The 22,096-nt window shown below is 38.8% G+C and overlaps 1 protein-coding gene across 3 annotated transcripts in view; it reads right to left on the bottom strand.

Annotated features, from left to right (window-relative positions):
* Positions 1-11,302: 11,302 nt before the first annotated feature.
* The window catches only part of PLCH1 (phospholipase C eta 1), a 240,388-nt gene continuing 229,594 nt past the window's right edge, over positions 11,303-22,096 (bottom strand). For 2 of the 3 annotated variants that reach the window (XM_060298491.1, XM_060298490.1), the window contains 6 exons: positions 21,217-21,301; positions 19,135-19,281; positions 18,818-18,897; positions 17,250-17,309; positions 16,458-16,812; positions 11,303-14,019 (listed from right to left, as the gene is read on the bottom strand). In XM_060298491.1, coding sequence (XP_060154474.1) covers positions 11,933-14,019; positions 16,458-16,812; positions 17,250-17,309; positions 18,818-18,897; positions 19,135-19,281; positions 21,217-21,301 — 2,814 coding nt within the window. In that variant the 3' untranslated portion in view covers positions 11,303-11,932. The remainder of the gene's footprint in view (positions 14,020-16,457; positions 16,813-17,249; positions 17,310-18,817; positions 18,898-19,134; positions 19,282-21,216; positions 21,302-22,096) is intronic. The other variant, XM_070045495.1, reaches the window with a different exon arrangement.

Here is a 22,096-nt window from a genome sequence, read left to right as displayed (position 1 = left end):
ATGTAGGGTGCCCTAGTCCCGCCCTGCGCTGCCCCTCCCTCTGACCCCGACTCCACTGAGGCCAGGCTGCGCGAAGCTGACCTTGAAACTGTTGGCTGATCTCTAACTGGAAGGCTGCTTTCTCCTTTCATCACGTCTCCCACCCCCTCCCCTGTGTCCTTTTCACCAAACTGTCTCTGAATCTGAATCTCTCCAGAGATTCCAGTTGGACTAGAGGCTGAGCACTTTTGGGAACAACCGTTTAAGGGAATGTGAGCAAAGTGTCTTCAAAAGCATGCTGTGATGTACATATTTTATAATTACCTTTTTTGTTGTTGATGTAGCAGCCATTTGTAAAACATTCCAGATAATTCCATAGTTCTGAAGCAGCAGTCTAATCCCTGTCTCACTTTTGGAAGGTAACTTTTCAGCTTAACGCATATTGCCCTCTCCGCAGAGGAGGGGAAAAGGTATGGGTCTGCCTTCCTGAGAACCAAACAGCCCAGAGAAAGGCTCCATTTTGGGAAACCTCATTGCTCTGTAAAAAGTACCCACCAAACGAGAGAGGTGATTCCAGGAGGAGTCAGCAAAAAAAAAAGTACTGTTCAGGTTTTCAGCTGAAAATGTTATCTTTGGGCAACTTTTTTTTTTTTCATCAGAACTGGCCAAAGGAAAAGAAACCATTTTGAAATATGCTAGAGGATTCTGTCTTCTCAACAACCACCCCCACCCGCCACCCCCAGGAGAAACTATTTTACCAAAACTTAACCTGCTGGGGTTTTATCAGAGCCTGACCAACTTGAGGAAAGGGAAACACCCAACTCCAGCCCCCTCTAACCATCCTGTACCACCTAAGGGGTGGGGGTGGGGGGGAATACTGAGAAGTACCAGTGAACTTCACAGTCGAGGCACACAGACTCATGAGAAAAGGGAGACCTAATCACAGAACTTTCAAATGCTGCCCTCTCCTCCTCCACATGTTACCACCACAACACTAAAGACCTACATACTTCAATTCCTGGTACATCACATCCACCTTTCAACCAAAAATTACAAGGCATACTAAAAGGCAAAAAATACTGTTTGAAGAGGAATGACAATCATCAGAACCAGAGTCAGATATGGTAGGAATGTTGGAATTATCACAACAGTAATTTGAAAAAAACTGTGATTAATATGCTAAGGGCCTTGATGGTAAATGTAGACAACATGCAAAAACAGGACATGCAAGAACACGAAGTAGAGAGACGGAAATTCTAAGAAAGTATCAGAAAGAAATACTAGAGATCAATAAAGACATTTGATGGGCTCATTAGGCGAATAGATACAGCAGAGGAAATAATCTCTGAACTTGATGACAATGGGAATTCCAAAACTGGAAAGCAAAGAGAACGACGAATTACAAAAAATAGTACAGAATATCCAAAAAATGTAGAACAATTATAAAAGGTATAACATACACATAATGGAAATAGAAGGAAAAGAGAGAAAGGAACAGAAGAACTATGTGTAACAACAATGACTGAGAATTTCCCCAGATTAAATGTCAGACACCAAACCACAGATCCAGGAAGCTCAGAGAACACCAAGCAGGATAAATGCCAGCAAAACCACTACAGATTGGTATTGAAACTTCAGAAAATCAAAGCTAAAGGAAAAATCTTGCAAGAAGCTGGAAGGAAAAAACCCTTAACTATAGAGCAACAAAGATAAGAGTCACAACCAACTTGTCCCCAGAAATCACAGAAGCAAAAAGAGAATGGAATGAAATATTTAAAGTGTTCAGAAAAACAAACAAACAACAACCAAACCCTATTATCCTAGCACTCTGTACCCTTTGAAATATACTTCAGAAGTGAAGGAGAAATAAAAACACTCTCAGACAAACAAAAATGGAGGGACTTTCTTGCCAGTAGACCTATGTTGCAAGAAATGTTAAATTCTTCAGAGAGAAGGGAAATGATATAGGTTAAACTCATATCTACATAAAGAATATCAGAGAATGAATAAGTGAAGACCAACTAAAAACTGATTTTTCATAATTCTTCTAACAGCTAGCAATTTATTCAAAATAATTACAATAACGTTTTTGATTATGTATACTTATGTGTGTACATATAAAATGTACATATATATGTGTATATATGTATATGTGCTTATATATGCATATATACAAGTGAAATGAATGACAGCAATGAAACAAGGGAAGGGAGGAATTAGGATTATTTTGCTATTATAATGTATTCACACTACCTGTGGAGTGGTACACAGGCATACCTTGTTTTATTGTGCTTTGCTTTATTGTACTTTTTACAAATTGAAGGTTTGTGGCAACGCTGAGTGAAGCAAGTCTACTGGCATCATTTTTCCAAGAGCATTTGCTTACCTCATGTCTCTATGTCACATTTTGGTAATTCTTGTAATATTTCAAATTTTTTCATTATTATATTTATTATGAAGATCTGTGATCTTTAATATTACTACTGTAATTGTTTTGGGGTACCATGAACTGCAACCATATAAGACAGCAAATTTAATAAATGTGTGTGTTCTGACCCCACCTACCAGCCATTCTCTGTTTCTCTCCCTCTCTCCTCAGGCCTCCTTATTCCCTGAGACACAACAATATTGAAATTAGGGCAATTAATAACCCTACAATGGCCTCTAGGTGTTCAAGTGAAAAAAAGAGTTGCACATCTCTCACTTTAATTAAAAGCTTACTGAGAAAGGCATGTCAACAGCTGGGATAGGCTGAAAGCTAGGCTTCTTGCGCCAAAGAGCCAAACTGTGCCAAACAGCCAAACTGAACAGCCAAAGGAAAAGTTCTTGAAGGAAACTAAAAGTGCTACTCCAGCAAGCACATGAATGATCAGAAAGCAAAACAGCCTCATTGCTGATATGGAGCAAGTTTTATTAGCCTCCAGAGAAGATCAAAATCAGCCATAACATTCCCTTAAACCAAAGTCTAATTCAGAGCAAGGTGCTAATTCTCTTCAATTCTCTGATGTCTGAGAAAGGTGAGGAAGCTGTGGAAGAAAAATTTGAAGCCAGCAGAGGTTGGCTCATGAGATTTAAAGAAAAATGCTTTCTCCATAACACAGAAGTACAAGATGAAGAAGCAGGTACTGAGGTAGAAGCTCCAGCAAGTTATTCAGAAGATCTAGCTAAGATAATTAGTGAAGGTGGCTACACTAAATAACAGGTTTTCGATGTAGATGAAACAGCGTTATATTGGAAGAAAATGCCATCTATTACCTTCATAGCTAGACAGAAGTCAATGCCTGTCTCCAAAACTTCAAAGGACAGGTTGAGTCTTGTTAAAAGCTAATGCAGCTGGTGACTTTAAGTTGAAGCTACTGCTCATTCACCATTCTGAAAATCCTAGCGCCCTTAAGAATTATGCTAAATCTATTCTGCCTGTGCTCTATAAATGGAACAACAAAGCCTGGATGACAGCACATCTGTTTCCAACATGATTTACTGAATATTTTAAGCCCACTGTTGAGACCTACTCCTCAGAAAAAAGATTCTTTTTGAAACATTATGGTTCACTGACAATGCACCTGGTCACCCAAGAGTTCTGATGGAGATGTACAATGAGATTAATGTTGTTTTCATGCCTACTGACACAACATCCATTCTGCAGCTCATGGGTCAAAGAGTAATTTTGACTTTCCAGTCTTATTCGTTAAGAAATACATTTCATAAGGCCATAGCTGCCATAGAAAGCAATTCTTCTGTTGGACCTGGGCAAAGTAAATTGAAAACCTTCTGGAAAGGATTCACCATTCTAGATGCCATTAAGAACATTTGTGATTCATGGGAAGAGGTCAAAATATAAACACTAACAGGAGTTTAGAAGAAGTCGATTCCAACCCTCATAGATGATTTTGAGGAAGTGATTCAGTAGAAGAAGTGATTCAGTAGAGGAAGTGGTAGAGATAGCAGGAGAACCAGAAGTAGAGCCTGAAGGTGTGAGTGAATTGCTGAAATCTCATGATAAACTCTAATGAATGAGTTGCTTCTTATGGATGATAAAGAAAGTGGTTTCCTGAGATGGAAACTGCTCCTGGTGAAGATGCTGTGAAGTCTGTTGAATTGACAACAAAGGATTTAGAATATTACATAAACTTAGTAGATAAAGCAGTGGCAGGGTTTGAGAGGACTGACTCCAATCTTGAAAGCAGTTCTACTGTGGGTAAAATGCTATCAAACATCATTGTACACTACAGAGAACTCATTCATGAAAGGAAGAGTTAATCAATGTGGTGAACTTCACTGTTGTCTGATTTTAAGAAACTGCCACAGCTACCTCAACTTTCAGCAAACACCACCCTGATCAGTCAACAGCCATCAACACTGAGGCAAGACCTTCCGCCAGCAAAAACATTACAACTTGGTGAAGGCTCAGGTGATGGTTACCATTTTTAGCAAGAAAATTTTTTTTTTTTCTTTAAAGCTGTGGTTTTCTTTTTTTTTTTAAGATGTTGGGGGTAGGAGTTTATTAATTAATTAATTTATTTTTGCTGTGTTGGGTCTTCGTTTCTGTGTGAGGGCTTTCTCTAGTTGTGGCAAGCGGGGGCCACTGTTCATCGCGGTGCGCGGGCCTCTCACTATCGCGGCCTCTCTTATTGCGGAGCACAGGCTGCAGACGTGCAGGCTCAGTAGTTGTGGCTCACAGGCCTAGTTGCTCCGCGGCATGTGGTATCCTCCCAGCCCAGAGCTCGAACCCATGTCCCCTGCGTTAGCAGACAGATTCTCAACCACTGCGCCACCAGGGAAGCCCAAAAGTATTTTTTTATTAAGGTATGTACATTTTTTCAGAGATAATGCTATTGCACACTTAATAGACTACACTATAGTGTAAACATAAACTTATATGCACTGGGAAATGAAAAAATTCATGTGACTCACTTTATTGTGATACTCACTTTATTGTGGAGGTCTGGAACTGAACCCTCAAAATCTCCAGGGTATGTCTGTGGGCTTGGATTAGGTGTAAAGGTATATTGCAAACTCTAGGGCACACTAAAAATGGAATCATAAAATTATCAATTAAAACCACAAAAGGCAAAAGAAGTGTGAAAGACAAAAATAGGAACAAAGAACAAGGGCAACAAATAGAAAATAGTAACAAATATGGTAGATATTAATCCAACCATATCAATAATCATTTTAAATATCAATGATCTAAATAAACCTATCAAAAGACAGATTGTCAGAGTGGATCAAAAACCAAGGCCCAATTATATGTTGTCTATAAGAAACCCACTTTAAATATAAAAACACATAGAAATCAAAAGTAAAGAGAGAAAGATATACCATGCTAACACTAATCAAAAAGAGTGAGAATAGTTACATTAATTTCAGACAGCAGACTCAGAGCAAGGAAAGTTATAGGAATAAAGATGCACATTAACATAATGATAAAGGGGTGAATCCTTAATGTGCATGTATCTAACAACAGAGTATCAAAATATATAAGGCAAAAAACTAAAATAGATGGAATACACTAATAGAGTTGGACAGTTTAATACTTCTCTGTCAGTAATGGACAGATCCAGCAGGCAGAAATTCAGTAAAGGCAGAGTTGAACTCAATAACATCATGAGTCAACTGGACATAATAGACATTTATTGATTACTTCATCCAGTAGCAGATGACACATCCTGCTCGAGCTCACATGTAACATTCAAGATAGACCACTTTCTGGGCCACAGAACATACCTTAATAAATTTAAAGAATATATATCATACAATGCCTGCTTTCAAACCACAATGTAATTAAACTAGAAATCAATAATAGAAAGCCAACTGGAAGATCCCCAAATACTTGGAGATTAAACACCACACTTCTAAATAACCTAAGAATCAAAGAAGAAATCTATATTCATTAAAGAAATTGAATTAATAACCTTCCAAAACAGAAAGCACCAGGCCCAGATTGGGTTCCCTAGTGAATTCTACCAAACATTTAAAGAAGAAATTATACCAATTCTCTACAGTCTCTTCCAGAAGATAGAAACAGGGGGAATACTTCCTAACTTGTTCTATGAGACCAGTATTACCCTAATACCAGAACCAGACAAAGACATTATTTAAAAACTACAGCCTAATATCTCTCATGAACATTGACATAAAAATCCTCAACAAAATATTAGCAAATAAAGTCCAACAATGTGTAAGAAGAATTATACACTATGACCAAGTGGGCTTTACCCCAGGTATGCAAGGTTGTTTCAACATTCAAAAATCAACTAATGTAACCCATCACATCAACAGGCTAAAGAAGAAAAATCACATGGTCATATTAATAGGTGCAAAAGAAGCATTTGACAAAAGCCGGCATGCATTTATGATAAAAACTCTCAGCAAACCAAGAATACAAGGGAACATCTTCAACTTGATAATGAACATCTACAAAACACCAACAGCTAACATCACACTTAATGGTGAGAAATTCGAAGCTTTCCTGCTAATATCAGGAATAAGGCAAGAATGTCCACTTTTATCTCTGTTTTTAAATATTGTACTGGGAGTCCTGGCTAATACAACATGACAAGAAAAGGAAACAATAAAAGGAATAAAAGGTATTCAGATTGAAAAAGAAATAAAATTGTCTTTGTTCACAGATGTCATAATTCTTTATGTAGAAAATCTAGAAGAATTGACAAAAAATTTTTAAAAACCTCCTGGAACTAATACAGACTATAGCAAGGTTGTAGGATACAAGGTTAATATGTAGAAATCAATTGCTTTCCTTATACCAGGAATGAACACGTGGAATTTGAAATTAAAAACACACTACCTTATACATTAGCACCCCCCCAAAATGAAATACTTAGGTATAAGCCTAACGAAATGTGTACAAGATCTCTATGAAGCAAACCTCAAAACTCCAATAAAATATCAATATATCTAAGGAGAATAAAATAAATGGAGAGATTGCATGTTCATGGATAGAAAGACTCCATATTGTCAAGATGTCAGTTCTTCCCAACTTGATCTATGGATTCAGCACAATTCCAATCAAAGTCCCAACATTTTGTGGACATCAACAGACTAATTCTAAAGTTTATATGAAGATTAAAAGACCCAGAACAACCAATTCAATATTGAAGGAGAAGAACAGTACTAGCGAGGACGTGGAACAATAGGAACTCTCATTCATTGCTGGTGGGAAGGCGTAATGGTACAGCTACTTTGGAAGACAGTTTGGCAGCTTCTTATGAAACTAAACACACTCTTACCATATGATCCAGTAATCATGCTCCTTGGTACTTAATTAAATGAGTTGAAAACTTATATCTATGCAAAAACCTACACATTGATATTTATTGCACCTTTATTCATAATTGCCAAAATTTAGAAGCAACCAAGATGTCCTTCAGTAGGTAAATGGATAAACTGTAGTACATTCAGACAATGGAATACTATTCACACTAAAAAGAAATGAGCTATCACACATGAAAAGACCTGGAGGACATTTAAATGAGTATTTCTAAGTGAAAGAAGCTAATATGAAAAGGCTGTATGGATCCAAGTATATGACATTATGAAAAAGGAAAAACTATGGAGACAGTAAAAAGATCAGTGGTCTCCAGGGTTTGGGGGTGGAGGGTGGAGAGATGAACATGTAGAACATAAAGGATTTTTAGGGCAGTGAAACTATTCTGTATGATATCACAATGGTGGATATATATCATTATACATTCATCAAAACCCACAGAATGTGCAATACACCAAGAGTGAACCCTAATGTTAACAATGGACTTTGGGTGATAACAATGTGTCATTGTAGCTTCATCAACTGTAGTAAATACAGCCACTGTAGCGGATGATGTCAATAGTGGAGGAAGTTGTGGATGGGGCCATATGGGCGGGAACAGAGGGCACAGTGGAAATCTCTGCCCTTCCTGCTCAGTTCTGCTATGAACCTAAAACTGCTCTAAAAAATAAAGTTTATTAACTTTCAAAAACTGGGTTATTCATGGACATCATAGGCATGGCAACATAACTTTCTAATTCTTTTTCCTTATATTTTCAACTACCACACGTAATATTGTTTCTAAATGTTTGGACATTTGGAACAAAACCAATACATTATGTCTCAGCATCTCTACCAGCTGGTGGCTCCCTAAAGACGAGTCCCTATTCTCATAATCCCAGCAGCCAGCTGAGTCTCTAGCCCAGAAAGGATGCTAACCAAATATGCACTAAAGTCTTCAGGAAAGGCAATGGTGTATAGAGGAAAGAGAACCAAAGTAGGAGTTGGATTAAACTTTCCTGGTGATTTCCTAGGCCCCATGACCTTGGGCAAATCACACGTTCACTGAGATCAATTTTCGGAAGCTATGAAATGATAATAACCTCATGTCTTCACAAAATTGTTGTAAGGACCAAGCGAGATGCACCACATATAAAACTATTTTTAAATTGCAGGATCCTTTACAAAAATCAGCTACTCTTACTCATGGGGAATGAAATAGATACTAAATTAAAAAGGAGAGAAAAAGATGGGCTGGATGGAAAAAGGGAAATGAAAAAATTAAAGGGAAACAAAGATAAATTGAGTCATCACCACACTTGAAACAAGATTCTGTGCTTCTTCCTCCTTCCCTGCACACAACAAACTGTGACAGCAGACACAGGTTTTCTCTCACATTTTCCCTAAGTTCTCATTCATCAATGTATCAAACATTTACTGAATACAAATAAGTACCAGGCCTTGAGCTAGGAAAGAGCACAAGGCCTAATCAGTGCCCTCAGAGAGGTCTACGTCTAGTGGGGGAGGCATACAAGTGAACAGACTGATACAATCGAGTGCAGTCAAAGGCTCCTAAATGGAGCTGAGGGATTCTTGATGGGTTGGGTACAACCAGGGAAGAGGAGATGACAATCAGAGAAGGCTCTCTAGAGGAAAGGACCCTCCAGGATACATCTTGGAAAAGGTAGTGGGTAAAGGAGGAAAGGGCAGTCTAAGGCAGAGGAGACCAGGCTATAGAAACAAAGGTACCGAATAGCAGACCTTATATGCAAAGGCTATGGAACCTTATTCCATAAGAGATGGGGATCCACTAAAGGGTTTTAAGTGGGAAAGATGGCTTGATCAGATTTATGTTAAGAAGCTTTACAAGAGGGAGGGGATATGGGGATATATATATATATATATATATATATATATAGCTGAGTCACTAAAAAAAGAAAAAAAAAAAGAAGCTTTACTCTGTCCTCTGTGGATACTGCCACTGCTGTAGGCAACTCTCCCAGGCACCTGTCGCTGTCCAGGCTTGGAATATTCCATTCAGCCTCTAAGAAAGGAGTCAAATGAGAGAACTATGAAACCTCACAGGGCTTGCTCTAGTCAGACTTGGCAGAGAATGGGGGCTTCCTGGACTCTCTAGCTCTCAAAAGAAAAAAATTAGAAAGCCTGTTAGTATCTTGCTTGAGATCTCACTGGCTGTGTGATTTCCTTGTGACTGAGTGAGTCCCTGATCCGTCTTCCAAACAAATGAAACCCTGGTCAGGAGTCTAACCGGAGCACTGAAAGCTTGCAGTAAAATTTAAGCTTTATTGCTTCCTCTTCATTATTAGGCAACCCCCAAATAGTAATCATGAATTCACTTTCCCTCCTCTTCCTAAGTCTATCAGTAGAAGAATACTTCATGTATGGGCGACAGACACACAGGGTACCTGGGGGATTGGTCTCATAACCCATCACTTGGCACCAACCATTTATGTTACTACTAAATCACCTTGAGATAGGGTTGACATCCATATGTAAACTCCTGGATTTTTGTAAGAATACAGATTTCTGGGACTTCCCTGGTGGCGCAGTGGTTAAGACTCCACGCTCCCAATGCAGGGGGCCTGGGTTTGATCCCTGGTCAGGGAACTAGATCCCACACGCATGCCACAACTGGAGCCTGCATGTTGCAACTAAGGAGCCCATGTGCTGCAACTAAGGAGTGGGTGAGCTGCAACTAAGGAGCCCGTGAGCTGCAACTAAGGAGCCTCTGAGCTGCAACTAAGACCTGGCGCAACCAAATAAATAAATAATCAGAATGCCTCTATATCCATTAAAAAAAAAAGAATACATATTCCATCAAATTATAAAAGGCAGATAAATTCTATACCTTTTTGCAAATGAATTTCAACAACTTTATACCGTGTTAATCTCTTTAAGACAAAGATACTTTAAAAACAAACCAAGGTCTAAGGATGGAACTTTGTGAGTTCAGAACCCCCAAGATGATGAAATATCTCAGGTTCACTAAGGGATGGAAAATGGGTCCCTCTCCTTTCATTATTACACCCCTACCCCAACCAGCGTCCCAGTGCTTGTCCAAAGAGAGGAAGACCCTCAGCACTGGGGAGAAGTTCAGGGTTGGGAACTGAGAGAAAGGGGAGTCTAACTGCTTTCCTCCCCACTCTCCCCACACACAACAAAGATTCAGGTGGCCTAATTTGCCAAATACAGCCTTTTGCCTGCATTGCCTGCGTAACCTCCACCGCCCACCCCCCGCCCACCCCCCTGTCACACGCAGGATTTGGGAAGGATTTTTAAACTAGCAACATAATCACCAAATGCGAATAAACTCATTACATTGAATTTCTTCTCAAGTCGCCTTACAAATATGGTCTTTAAAGCACAGTGAGAACACTCAAAGACATGAAACGCTGCTTAAAACTGTCCCTGTAGAAGTGATCTCTTCTGCTGCAAAGAGATGAAAAGGCAAATATTTCTGAGTGGTTCGGATTCCCTACTCAACAGTCATCACATGAGCTTCAATGGCAAAAAAAAAAAAAATTCACGAAGTGTTTAAAAATCTCCTTTAATTATATTTTCATGAACTCCAAGAACATCATCATTGCAAGTAATGTTACAAAAAAGCAAAGAGGGACATCTGAACATGCAATAAAAAATGGATTCACAGTGAAAATAATGTATGTTGGTACTAAAATATAGTTACTTGGCTCCCTGAAGGGAAAAGCTTTCTTCTAAATATCTATTCACTTGGGTTTTATCATGAGAAAATATTTTTTTTTTTGGAAAGCTTTGGGAAGTTTTCAACTTGTGCTACTGTTATTGTTAGCATCTGCTGGAAGTCCCTCATTCTGAAAGCCATTATTTGCAGTCTATAATTTAATCAGAAAATTCAAAAGTACAACAAATAGCTTGGCAACTGTGTTGTTACATACAAAGCCATTAGCAAAAATATGTAACAAAATTTATGTGAAACAAACAATTTTGTCCTTATATACAGAAGTTTGCTTTATTCCTCATACCCTCATAGCCTACTCAAAAATGAGAGGGTGTGGCAAAAAAAAAAAAAAAGAGAGGGTGTGGAAGGAGCCGGTACCAATCTCCTTTGAACTCTCCTTCTGGGTAGGGTAGAGAAATCTTAAAAGGTAAGTTAACTATTTTAATCTTCTTTTAAATGAGTTACAAAAATGCATCTGGGCTTCTTAATAAAGAACAAAAACTAGGAAAAATGATAGTGGCTTTAAAATAAAGAATTCCTCCCTTTGTCCTTTGTAAAATCTCTTAACAGACAGTAAAAATGACTACATTTGTGACTGTGATCTGAGGACAAAGAGTAAAGAGCATCTTGGTGAAACATACGGACGGTAGAAACCAAGCTGCTGAGAAGTTTCACATCTAGGGCATGCACATACATCATACCAATAGAGTTTATACCTCAGGGGAGAAAGATCAGAAAGGTACATGGGAAATGTCACCCGAAGCTATATACAAACGCATGAACAAGAAGAACACATGGAGTCAAAGGGAGACGGTAATACAAGTTTAAAAATACATTTTAAAATCATCTCAAAGCCAAGGACCGTATTTACTGAAAACTCGGACATTCTACAGAATATCTTGTAAACAGTGAAAATGCAGCTTATTTAAAATGTAAAAAAAAAAAAAAAAAATGCAGCTTTATGTAATTCACAGTCTCAAAAGAAAATAAATTTCTGGTTTATCATCACTGCTCGGTTCGGTCTGCAAAACGGAATGATGTGAACAGAACTGGTCGGCATGCCCAGAGCGCAGGGCTGCGCACGCGCCCTCGGGGATGCCGCGGCCCTCCACGCCGCAGGTGCCCTTGGCGCTCCGCAAGTAGCCCGCGATGTACGAGCCGGTGGAGTGCCGGTTCCCCACGGGCGCGGGCGCGCAGGGTTTGCTTCGAAGAACCACTCCTCCCACAGGGCTGGGGTTCACACTTTTCTGCTTGTTGGCTTCCTGCTTTTCCTTGGCGCGACTGGCAATGTTGCGCACTCTGCTCTGACTTCTGGATGACAACTTTCTGACCAGTGCCCTGGGGAACTGATTGACATCTTGCTTGGAATACAGCACTTGGCAGCCGTCTTCCTGGTCAAAGGACACAAGCTTCCGCAGCTGTTCGGTCAGGGCATCTATAGGCTCTAACGACTTTGTTTTCACAGTTACGCTCTTCTTGTCTCTGATGCCCGTTGTAACAAAGCTCTTACTAATACACTGGTACTTGCTTTCAAAATTACAGGCGATGTCCTCTGATGTTAAGTCTCCCAGACTTTTGGATTTGCAAGGACTGGGCAGCTTCAGAGCAGGCAGAGGAGGGTGTGTGGACCGCTCGGGGGCAGGGTCATGCATGTCTTGAACGCTAGACAGGGGCCCAGGGGTCTGGTTCTTTTTTGCATCTGAATTTGAGAAATGGTTATGCATAAAACCAGCACCCTGATAGGCTAGACGAGAAATATTTTGATTTTTGACATCTTGAATACTACTGTTGAATATTTCAGAGACAGAAGAGTGGAGAGTCTCTTTACAGTAGCCATTTCTCAAGCCTCTTTGAAAATGTTCCACCACATCCTGACTGTATTTCAGTTTTAAAGGAGAAGCGAGGTGACTTGTGCCCTGTCTCCTATATCCATAGGTTGTTAAAGGCAGACTTTGTGAGTCTCCATCCATTTCCACGAGACTGCTCTCCCCAGAATTTAAACAGAGAGTGGGATCCACCATTACATCTTTCAGTGTCAAGTCAGTGGAAGTGGCAGGGCTGTGGTTCTTCAGTATTTCCCAGTCTTTTTTGTGGGCGGGACTTTTTAGTAACCAGCAGTGAGGATTATTAGAGGACAGAGGCAGATGGTTTTCCATGGCCCCTGTCTTGGTCTTCCCAGCAAGGTCATCATCTGCTTTAGTTTTAGAGACAGGAGTGCAGATAGATTCACAAACAGCTGCATGTGTTGAGCATTCAGAGTTCTCGTGCCCCAAGAATGCAGTCTGCTCAGGAGATGAGCACAGGAAGGATGACTTGGGTTTTCCACTGGAAAAGCCATGCTTGAAGGGCATTTTTAGGTCCATGGTAGGCAAGGGAGGATGGCCTGCTATCACACTGGGGCTCTGAAGATGAGACAAAACTGTGGGGTTAACCTGGTCGCTGGTCTCATCAAACTGGCCAATCAGTGCTGAGATGGAACTGCCAGGCTCATTCTCATTTGTCAAAGTGACATTATCAATAAGATGGGAGATTTCACTCTCCTGGAGAATTGCAGTGGAATGTAAGTCAGGTATGTCAGAACAGAGCGTAGAGACGTCTGACAAAGAAAAGGATGTCGCAGCTCTGCCCTTATCCCAATCACCTTCCAGCTTCTTAATCTCCAGATTGCTTTGAGAAAGGATGCTTCCTGACAATGCGCTTTTCCCTACCACGAAGCCCCCAGCATTCCCATTTTCCTTGGTTTTCACACCACGTAGATCTTGTGTTAGGCTAACTGCAGGGTCACGAGCCAAATGCTGCCTTGGGGAGAGGGATTTGTTGGTACACTGGTGTTCCTGGCGATCACTTAACACATTTGATTTGGTTCTCCCACCCTTTGGACCTGGTAGCAACTGTTCTGTGATTGACAAGTTGGCGGTAGAAACAGCAGAGTCCCCGTGGCTGATGTCTTTGTGGAGGAGAGCACTGGAGGAAGCGGATAACTTTTTGTTGAAATTTGGAAAATGTTGGTCTTTTATACTTGCCTTCCCATCTCTTCTGTCATCCATATCTTCTGCTGAATGAAACAAACAATATTTTAAGTGACAGGTACCACTTTATGTAGGACCTGCAAACACTCATGTTTGTCTTCAGACAGACAAATGGAAAATGTAAATCTGTTACATCGTGACAATATAATTATGGATTGCATAGATTTGCAACAAAGTGTCTGTGTGATGGATAAATGGTAAAATTTCACTGAAACTTCCCTTTGAATAGCTATTACATCAGCTAAGGATGTAATATTCATTGTAAAAAAAAAATGTCAATGAGTTACCATACTTTTACGGTGAAGATTACCTTAAGTTGTTTCCTATTCAGATTTGTACTACACAGAAGCATGGCAATAGAAACAGAACAAGACAGCTCTGTTAAACAAAGTATTGTGGTACCTGTAAGCAAGATACTGTAAGCTTTCAAAGTTATACATGTGTTAGAAAAAAAAAACCCCACACAAATCATTTTGAAAAACATTTTGTCAAAATACTGATTTTAACCAATTAATTTCTAAAACAAATTGGAGGGTGCAATAGATGCATTAAAATATCAGTATCTGTTGACTTTAAAATGTAAAAATAAAGACTTGGTCACCAATTTTATACCATTGCTAATATCTAATTTTCCATTGATCCTATTTTTTGGTTTTAATACGTAAATTTCATATTGCATTCTCCCCTAAAAGAGGCAGATATCAGGCACAGTAAGGAAAACTATAAAAATACACAATTCAAAGTAATTTGGGGTACCCCATCCTGTTTAGAATAGTGCTAAGACAATATTGATATTAGGTGTTCAAGTGTTCTTAATCACATTATTTTAACGGATTTTATGCTTTCAGTTATGAGAATCAAGAAAATATGTTTAACTTTTTATTAAATATTTTCCTAACTAAAAAAAATCATCATAAAAATTTGATAAACCCAAAAATTATAAGGAAAAAAATAAAGATTATATGATGTTACCACTCAGATAGCCACTGTAAGCTTTTGTAGAGGGATAGAATTACATACACAATTTTTTATTCTGAATTTTTTCCACTTAATTTTTCTTCTACATGATAACTTGAATCATTGCATGGTTATGTACTACTCCATATTTATAAGTTTTATACTTAAGTATTATTAAATATATTATGCTATATATATATGAATAACTTATATAAATTTCCTGTTTTTTAAAGGGAGGAAAGAAACATAACTGTTGCTTTCTAACTCACCTTAATGGTAGTAACATCTGAATTGTGGCATTACAGGATTAATTATTACTAATTTCTTTTGCTTTATTTTCCCCCCAAAATGGAGTTATTTATATTTACATGTAGTTTACTTTCCCCCAAAATGGAGTTTTGAAATAAATTTTAAAGCATATATTTCATCTCTTCTCTGATACTGCCCTTAGCAAAATTTCAAACTTGTTAACTGCCTTTTTCTCCTTCAAATAAACCCTTCAAAAATTGGTTTGTCTCCCTACAATATCTTACAATAAAAATCAAAACAAGCAAAGTGGTGTTTGTGAGAAAATAGATCATTGAAATTAGATTGCATGATGAAAGACTTTTGCTAAAAGAAAGAGGTATCACATTCTCCTGTCTGAAGTGATTTTGATTTAATTAAAACATTTGTTGCAGAGACCTCACATGGACACAGTTTGGGTGCTTAAATTATCTAAAATAGGGTGGGGGAAGAGTCACAGACACAAGGCAAGAGCTCTTTGGTACACTGTAAACAGATATCACTCTTTATCACGTTCTTGATATGAGTGAAGCATTATGCTCAAATTAGGGGAAAAGGTGGGTAATGCCTGCTTCCTATGCCTGAGGACTCTATGAATGGACAGGAGCTGCAGACATGCTGCTTCCTTCCCTTCCAACATCCAGGGGTCAGGGAAACGAGGCCACGGGAAAACAGCTAATAAGCTACCTCTTGTGGAAGCAAAGATTTCTCAAGTGAAGAAGGTGGATTACTTTTAACATCTGGCTTTTCCTCTTTCTCCATAAACATTTCCAATTGTAGAAAACATGTTATATGGTGGGAAAGAAATATAACTAAATTCAACCTCGGAAAAGTCCATTTAATTCTATTCCTCCTCAGAAAACCAGTAAATACTGTGCCCACTTAGAAAACCATGATCTCTGCTAATATTTTGCAGGTTTCATCTCCCTCTGTTGTGCCTCATAGACCCGTAGGCTCCATTCCATCACATCTGATCCCTCACTGTCAATTTCAGATGTCAATGTTATTTTGAGGCTTTAGGTGACTAGGAGATAGCTCTTTTACCACCCACTCTCCAAAGTTTAAAATATGGTCTAAAAGGTAACACTGTAATGTACTGTAATGATTTATTTTTCAGTGTATTTTACTTTGACTACAAAATGTCATCCATGTAATAATGGTAATTAGGGACCAAAATGGACCTTAAAGGGGTGTATTCTTAGAGAAACTTAAAGCATCTTACCCAGAGAGTTTTCTTTTCCTTCTGTGTCTTTTGCAGTTTCGGATATAGGCAGCGACAGAGCCCCCAGAAGACTTCTGTCAACAGGCATGGAGACGGGGCGTGCTTGCAAACTCCGTGCGGTCCTTCTCAGGACCCCATCTTGTCCTCTTGCAGCCTCAGACACAGAATCCTTTACCTCTACCATTTCTTGGAAGCCCATTTTGCTCTTTTTTCTGCCTTTGGCTGGAGCACTGGCTGTGCGTCGCAGAATCCTATCTCCAATCGATCGCTTCCGAACATAATGGGAACTGTTTTCTGAAGAGCTGTGCCTGGGATTCTTATTGAACAGCCCCTTCAGACCTTGGAGCTGTCTGTTCTGAAGACACAAAAGGACCAAGCACAAGTTAAGCAAATACCACTGTGTCAACTGCTTGCCTTTTAAATGACAGCTCCACGAAAAATGGATACAAAACGAAATCTCACAGCCACTGAAGAATATTCAAACCAAGAAAACAGCAGCTCACAGCATGTTTGCACAACGTCATGCACTTTTTATCAACCCGACTTCGGCAGGAAGGCAGCCTCCCATTTTCACAACCAAGCTTTCCCACAAGTTTTCTGCCCGAAGATGACAAGGTGGTAGGAAGAGTTTCCACAGTGAAAAGACTGTAATGAACTTGAGCCACCTTAAAGCAACGGATGCATGTTTTAAAGTGGTAAGCAGGAAGATGGAGCGATGTGAGCGAGCATGCCGCCGTGACCACTGAAAGAGAAACGCGCCAGCAAGAACCAAGCACCATGCTGAGAAACTACCTTTGTAGCTCCTAGAAAGTGCAATATAGTGTAACTGGGGTTGAGTATTAAAGGGCTCCACTGCAAGGGGGAAAAAAGCACAACAAAACACATTTTGGGCTCATTCAAGAAGGCTGCACAAGGAAAAACAGAAGGAGATAGAACACATATGCTCTATAAACCCTTTCTCCCACTTTGGATTTTTAGTCACAAGTTCATTCATCACTCAGTTCGCCACCATCATGTTGCGGTTTACGCATATCAACCCAAACACCCCTTGAAAGTAATTAATGACTTACACATGGACATTTATTTAAGGAAAGAGAACACAAGTCCTACAGAACACCTTCTTGGCTCAAGTTTTTAACAAACTGATTTTTATTATTTCCCTCAAGCATGTTAAGTGCTAGAGATGCTGCTTTGTTCACCTGGGATTCCTAGAAATTCAAGAATCATTTTTCGATCATTTACATTTGTGTATGTTTAGGCCAGAGGAGAGAGCCCAACAAGCACAAATAGAAACCCAGGACTAAACACAGAAAGTCGTAAAACTTTATCACTCTTAGAAATTAGGATCCTTAGCACCTCACCCCTCCCAACTGATGGATGTGAGAATAAACACATACCTCCTATTTCAGGCCAAACTGGTCCACTACCTGCCAGTTGGATTATAGTCTCTAATAATATTAATATTAGCCAACATTTTTGAGCATTTACTATGTGCCAGGCAGCTTTTTAAAAATAAAGTATTTGTTTATGAAGTAGGTACTATTTTTACCCCACATGTACAAATAAGGAAACGGAAGCACAGAGAATGTATATACCTCTGGAGGAGGAGCTCCAGGCAATGCAGACCTTCTGATAAAGAGCACTGGACATTCCCGGGCCCTGGTCAATGCTACAGTCCCTCCAAATCACATCTAGTCCTGAAAATTGATTCCAGTGGCCAAGTCCCCAATTACTTGGCATTACCAGAGGACAGCCTATTGATTTGTAAATCTCAAGTGAGCTCTGCAATGAAGAAATTGGCATCAGCAAAGAGCTAGAATACACTTTTATGGTCCCTTCCTTTTAAGTCCTGTGGGTGGCTTTTAATTCATTCATGATTTTCAGGTTTCCAGTTGAATACAATGGCACTGAATGAATGCATCCTGCCTAGAACTGGCTGGGATCATAGCCCAGTTAGTACAGGTAATTCAAACATCTGAGACTACATTTCCCACTGCAGTCAGCTGGGTCTTTTTAAGGATTATAATAAAATTCAAATATGTAAGTCTATCTTTCCTGTTTTAGTCAAACAAATGATTGCCCTAGAGAGTAATAGTTTTCTCAATTCTTTTAAGCCCAGAGAGGGCCCCTAGGTGGAGGGAAGGAGTACACACCCCTAAAAAGAGGAAGGAGCGCACACGGATGGAGACCTGTGGGCAGGAGAGCACACTGAGCACAGTGTGGGCTGGGCTTCGCTAGAGTTTTCTGTTGAAAAAACAGCTTGTCAAGATACACGTTCCCTTTTATGAAATGAATTAGAAAACTTTATTAAGGACCATATTACTGTTGCATGTGGCTTTAAGCCCTGTGATCTTTCTTACCTTTCCATAGATTTCATTGATTGTTATGTGGACAAAAATGGATGCTTCTGTCAGTCCTTCCAAATAGACATGCCGGTAGCCTGATAAAAGTAGAGAAAGTAGTTTCCTTTGAGTTGAACTTGTGTTTGGCTTTCCCACGGGTGCAACAGAATTAAATACCTGACTTTACTATAGTTCTTTATGTTAACACTCACATTATCATATAACACATTTTATATATCATATATGCCATGTATCATGTATGTCACATATCATATATTAAATCTTCCAAAGAAAAGGAATGGTCAGTCTAGAGAGAAAAGGCCAGCCAGACTTACCAGGCACTAAGCTGCTAAAGGTGACAGTTCTTTGCCCAACAAAATCTCGTCCAATCGGATCGTGATCCCACACAAGGAACCGAACCAAAGCTATTTCTGGCATGTGTACTGTAAATGTGAGGGTTTCTTCCCACACAGGATTAAATCCTCAGAGAAACAGGAAAAGACAAATTAGAAAAGCAAAGGGGTTGGCTAAAAATGATTTAGCAGCAACATCTGCAAAGCAGACAGTGAAAATTGCTTGCCATGGTTATTAAACTCGTGAAGACAACTGAGCCACCCCGGGATGCCTTAGTGAAATAAAGCCTTGGAATTTACCCCATTGCTAGAAAATAATTGGTAAGAAATTGCCTGTAAATTATTACATCAATTCTAATAATCTTTGATGCCACATTGCATTGTAGAGAAAGCTCTTTTAGACAATATCTAGAATGTTTCAATAAGCTCAAAAAGTATCTACAGTAGCGATCTAAGAATAATGTTTTAGCAAAAGCAATAAAGAATGACTCCTCTCCTCCACCCCCATCCCACCCCAGTAGAATGATGCTTCTCACCCAGCAAAGATTCTGCTGCTGTAAGCATCACCAGCAAGCATTTTGTAAGGTTTCAATGCTATGGTACATATACCATCCTATTTAATTCTTATGGTAATCCTCTAAGGGTGGCAGGGCAGAGGTTTTTTTCTAATTAAGAAAAAATATGTATTACTGACTTTCAAAAATATATAACACTTAAAAATTACACAAGTAACCCATGCTCACTTTTCAACATAGGAAATATAATGCTCATTTTATAGTTGAGAAAACTGATGTTCAGAGAAAATAACATGCCTAACATCATGCACCTAGTGACAGAGCCAAAGGAGACGAGGCACTGCTGATTTCCAGTGGCTTCTCATGAAGCAAGACCTTAATACATGAAAGATGACATATTTTCATAGCTACTGAAAATAAATAGAAAGGCATATAATTCAACTCAAATTCTAAAAGGCAAAACCACGTTTATTTCTTGGTAAAATTCTCTCAGATAAAATAATTAAACTGATAAAAATTCAAGCACTCTGTAAGTTTGTTTTTCTTTTCTAAAAATGAAAATTCATGTTATTAAATGTATGCATTCAGAAGGCATCAGCCACTTAACCCTAATGCCTTAGCTAATGAAATAATTATGGACTGAAAATCATTGAGACGTCCCTCCTGAACAAGAGAAGGGATACTTTTTGTTGACTTAGTGATGACATCTCAATTATTTCTGAGACCAAAAATAATATATTGAGCATTGGTAGGAAAATGCAGTATGGGAAGTTTGCTTATTTTAAGCATGTTATTTCCTAAGTAACAGGTTTGTGCTACTCTTGAACCCTCAAATTCCTTTCCTTAAACTCCTCTTAAGGTCTCTCTAGGAACCTCTAACTTCCCAAGCATTTTGAGGATTGGGGTTTAGATTTTTTACACTATTAAGGACTAGAGATTGAGAAAAACAGGCATGCAATAATGTCTGTCATATGTATGAATAAATGCAACCTTAGAAGATTACTAAGAAAAAGACATGAGGCTTGAGTAAAGAAAGTTTTCTTTACATGATGGCCAAAACAGAAGAAGAACGCTGCCCACGCACCACAAGTACATATTCAAGAAGTGAACTTGCCAGAGCACGCTGCACTTGCCTTTACAGTTGTACATGCTCCAGAAAAAAATGAGAAATCATTGGGACGTGGGCTTCACAAATGAGAACTTTGAAGCAACTCATGTCATGAAAACAATATAAAAATATAACGAGTCATTTTCCTACATGAAGTTTTAACCCAGATCTTTAAAATATCATTCATTTCACTAGAAAAAAACATTTGCTTCAAAAGCACAAGTCTTGAGAGCCTAGATTACAACATCCATCAAAATATACCATGCATCAATACCATATTTACTTAGTTTTATGTGTTGAAAAATCTTAACAAAACTCAGATGGCAGTTACAGATTTTAGAAATTTGTTTCTCTTCCATGTAGACAAATTCTCTTTTTCAGTGCAAACTCTATTTCTAGAGCATCCTTATTAAAAGTGAACACAGATTATTATAATCTTACCATTGTCATCTACCACACGAGTCTGATCTTTACAACAATCTACTGGCAATCCGATAATTTCAACTTCTACAAAAGGATCAATGATCTATATAGATAAAGAAAGTATTACTACAACTGATAAATTTCTACACATGTTAATTTAAGAATATTGGCCAAAATATCACATATCAACAGCAACCCATTTATTTAGGTGCTTACTAAGAAAGAGAAATTGTACCAGATTCAACAGAGTCAACAATGAAGCAGGAATAAAAAAAAGATTACATTGTTATTTGCCAATATCTACTAATGCTACAAAAACTTAACCCAATGAACCTTCAACTCCAGTTGGAGGTATATACCCAACAGAAATGAGAGTGTCTATCTATGCAGAAATGCTCAGAGCAGGTGAATTCATAATAGTCACACATTGGAAGCAACCTCAATGTCCATTATGAGTAAGATGGATAAACTGCAGAATATTCATCTAATGAATACTACACAGCAATGAAAAAATAACAAAGTTGTGCTACACAGCCATAATGTGGAACAAGCCAGACACGAAAGAGTGTATACCGTCAGAGTCCATTTACATAAAGTTTGAGCACAGACTAAATTAATCTGTTTTGACAGGGACTGGTATTTGATGGGGGGAGGGGAGGGCTGGGAGTAGATATTGACTGGGAGGGTGGACGGAAGCCTTCTGGGGGTTCTGGATATGTTCTACCTTGATCTGCTTACACAATAATTAATCAAGTTATCCACATTTGATTGGTGCACTTTAAGGTAGTTAAATCAATTGTGTACTATGATGTAAATTTAGAAGTATTTAAAAATAAAAAGATGAAAAGGTAATCAAAAGAAAAAGATGAGTGTTTAGTTCCCCTCTTCCTCACCTTTA

Source organism: Globicephala melas, chromosome 4, assembly GCF_963455315.2.
Source record: "Globicephala melas chromosome 4, mGloMel1.2, whole genome shotgun sequence".
NCBI classification, from domain to species: domain Eukaryota; kingdom Metazoa; phylum Chordata; class Mammalia; order Artiodactyla; family Delphinidae; genus Globicephala; species Globicephala melas.
The sequence above is the reverse complement of the archived record's forward strand: the minus strand, read 5'-3'. Positions and strand labels throughout refer to the sequence as shown.